At 37.8% G+C, this 3,325-nt stretch overlaps 1 protein-coding gene across 1 annotated transcript; it reads left to right on the top strand.

The window, feature by feature from the left end:
- Window positions 1–876: 876 nt before the first annotated feature.
- Window positions 877–3,325, top strand: LOC106102060 (guanine nucleotide-binding protein subunit beta-2-like; the record flags this gene model as incomplete). The annotated part of the gene is made up of 4 exons (XM_013281467.1): window positions 877–1,217; window positions 2,476–2,612; window positions 2,708–2,826; window positions 3,268–3,325. Coding segments are annotated over exons 1-4 (435 nt in total), but the record flags the coding sequence as incomplete, so codon positions are not given.

The raw sequence follows: 3,325 nt of genomic DNA, 5'->3' as shown, positions 1-3,325 counted from the left end.
ATCCTCAGCTGACCGCCCCCACACGGCCACGCGGCCCCCTGCGCCACTGACGCTCTTAATGCTTCATTGGATATTGGCCGCTACGCAGGACGTAAACTGTAAAGATGCCTAGTATTTACAAGGCTTAAACAAAATCATTCATAAAATGTCCAAAAACTTGACTTCTTTCTCCTGACAAATTAAGATATAATGCTATTATATTTGACTATTATGTTTAAAACATTTGTACGAAAATGATCCGAATATTCTCTTTGTAACTGACATATTTTTATTTACGTTTTTTTTATAATTACAATGTAATATAATGTCGCTTTTTGTGAAAATTTGCATCTTATAATTGTAAATAAAAAGACTGAATTAGAAGTTCTGTTTTCTTTTCAAAAGCCTTTTGTCGTATTGTACGTTTGGACCGGTATGTATGTTTGTGCGGTGCGCTGCGCCCAGCACCACACATTACCACATAGCACAATCGCAGCAGTTCCCTGCTAGTTATCCGGCTCGTAGGACCATTTTGATTTTAAAGCATGCGTGCAGTTTTTGGTATTACTGAACAAACAAACAAATACTTATAAAAATGAAAGGAAAGATTTTTTAAATAGATATGTGGAGAGTCCAAATAACAGATGTATACGAATAGATATGCTATTGTTCGGAAATTACAGCTTTTGTTCCAAGATAAACGCGCCTTTTCCGCCCTCTCATCGATGTTCGTCAGCGATAGCGATATTCATCATCTCGTCTCAATATTGCGAAAATCAAATCGACAGACAAAGACCACGGTTCCTCGGTTTATAGCCTGTCCATCTGTAGAGGTCGATGCCAAATAAAATGTCAGCTGTAACAGTTGACATTTGTCGTTGTGAAGATATCGATTCATTCATTTCGTGAATTCTACCAATTATTCTATTCAGATAAATGTGATAAGAGTTTAAGATTGACAATAAATAAAGAAAGGTGTTTTCATTAAATTTTGTTACATATAATATGCATATAAATTAGTCAATGTGGGTTTAAGTTAATGCTAACAAGTGTGTGATAGTGCTTCGTAAAAATGTTGTGAACAGTAGTTTAATACAAACTGCATAGAACCAGCGCAATGGCAGCGGACACCGCAGTCGCACCTACTCCCGAGGAGACCCTGGAGTCACTACTTCGTGAGGCAGAGGCTTTGAAACAAAAATTAGAGGAGGAGCGACAAAAGCTTAACGATGTGACATGTAAATTTTTATGTTACAAATGTAGCGGCTGTTGTTTTTACCAAGGATAAATGCAATTGACTATCGATTTATAAAAAAAACTTAGAAGTAGCCTATGTGTTCTTCCAGACTATGTTGTGCGTCTGTGCCAAATATCAAGATCCATGCAGCAGTTTAGGCTACAAACATCCATCCATTTACCTAACCATTCGCATTTATAATTAGTAAGATTAGCTTAACTTATCATGTAACATGATGTTTTATTGATATTACAGGAAAACTTTATGTGGCATTGCATCTATTGCCTCAAAAACTACAACATGTCAAAGCAAAGAATAGTTTCATTTACAATTAAAACCTTGTATTTGAGGTTTGATTAGATAGACTCTTTTTCAGGTGTTTATTGAACACCACAATAAAGTTTCATAGAAATAAAAGCATAAGTTAGAAAAAAGAGTAATATTTTTTTCCTTATATATATGTACCATGCACATTGATGAATGATGGATATGCCACAGGAAAGACTATTGGGTGATGTCACACCATGTCAACATGGGCCGATAATGAACATGTCAGATTATGATGATGTTTGGAGTCAGTTGATTTGCTTGGGACGTGGCCCTGCCACTTTGTGGAGTTATAGGACCTTATTACCTATTTGATTTTAAAAGCAAAGTATGTTGCCTATTGCCTAATAATTGGGCTTGTTTAAGAAAAAAATGACCTCCATTAACAAATTATTTTGGCACACAGGTAAATTTTAGTCGAAAACCTGAGTATTACAATTTTTTCACAAAAAATTTAATAACTTTAAAACTATGGAAAATCAGGCAACATACTTTGTGCTTTAACAATAGCTATTGCGATCATCTAACACCACAAAGCCATTGATCCATCTATTAAGATTCACTCTGTACAGCTTTAGCTACTTTAAACAAAACATACTGAGAACACGACAAAATTAACATGTATTTTGACACAAGCAGTTACTTGCAAACCTCATTAGTGTGTAATTAAAAAAATGGTGGTCTATAATATTCCCGCTCGCATTTACCTTCTACCAGCAATCTTACAATCAAAGTCCCGTCAAAATCGGCCCAGCCGTTTTGGATACAGCTCGGAACAAATGTGGCTTGAGAACAGACAGACAGAAAAAAAATGCGATTTTGTTAACTCACACTTTACAAGTTATTCACTGATGAATAAGGAAGTAAAATACAGTTAATAAATAAGTAACTTAATATATACATGTTGGTGAGAGAAGTGTGGTTGTGTGCAGTGATGTCTGTGGCGGAGCGGCTGGAGCCCGTCAACTTCCCCAATGTGAAGCTGCGGCGCGTGCTGAAGGGCCACCAGTCCAAAGTCCTCTGTGCAGACTGGTCACCGGATAAACGCCACATTGTTTCCTCTTCCCAGGTACTTCTACAGCCATACATTCTCCCTTCACAGCAGTGTCATCTATGCTAAGTGATTCAGTTTGTCTCTCATGCTGTTTATTTCAATGTTTTCAGGATGGTAAGATCATCGTGTGGGACGCGTTCACCGCGACCAAGGAGACAACGATCTCGATGCCGAGCACGTGGGTGATGGCCTGCGCCTACGCGCCCTCCGGCAACATGGTGGCCGCCGGGTGAGCGATGCACACACAACTAATTAAAACACATCCAGGTCAAAATATTATACAATGTCTAAATCTAAATGTCTCATTTTATTTGTTACTAGCTGGTACTCGTGACTGCGCCCGCGTGAAATTAAAATAATAATCAAAAACATAGCCTATGTTACTCACAGACAAAAGACCTTTCTAATGATGAAAGAATTTTTGAAATTGGCCCAGTAGTTTTTGAGTTATTTCAATACATACAAAAATACAAATCTTTCCTCTTTATAATATTAGTACAGACAATTAAGTTGTTTTGCAGATACGTAGTAACAAATATTTATCAAACCGTTCAAACTTTTACATTTGTAGTTGCGTGTTTTAAACAGTAGGGCAACAAAGAATATGAATAGTGAGGTATAGCACTCACACCATGAGCCTCATGAGTGAGGCAGATGTTAATGATGTCAGGGGCCTGGACAACAAGGTGACGGTGTTCCCGCTGGGCGGCGACGAGGAGGGCGGGGGC

The sequence above is a fragment of the Papilio polytes genome, unplaced genomic scaffold (genome assembly GCF_000836215.1).
Source record: "Papilio polytes unplaced genomic scaffold, Ppol_1.0 DF823923.1, whole genome shotgun sequence".
NCBI lineage: Eukaryota > Metazoa > Arthropoda > Insecta > Lepidoptera > Papilionidae > Papilio > Papilio polytes.
The sequence above is the reverse complement of the archived record's forward strand: the minus strand, read 5'-3'. Positions and strand labels throughout refer to the sequence as shown.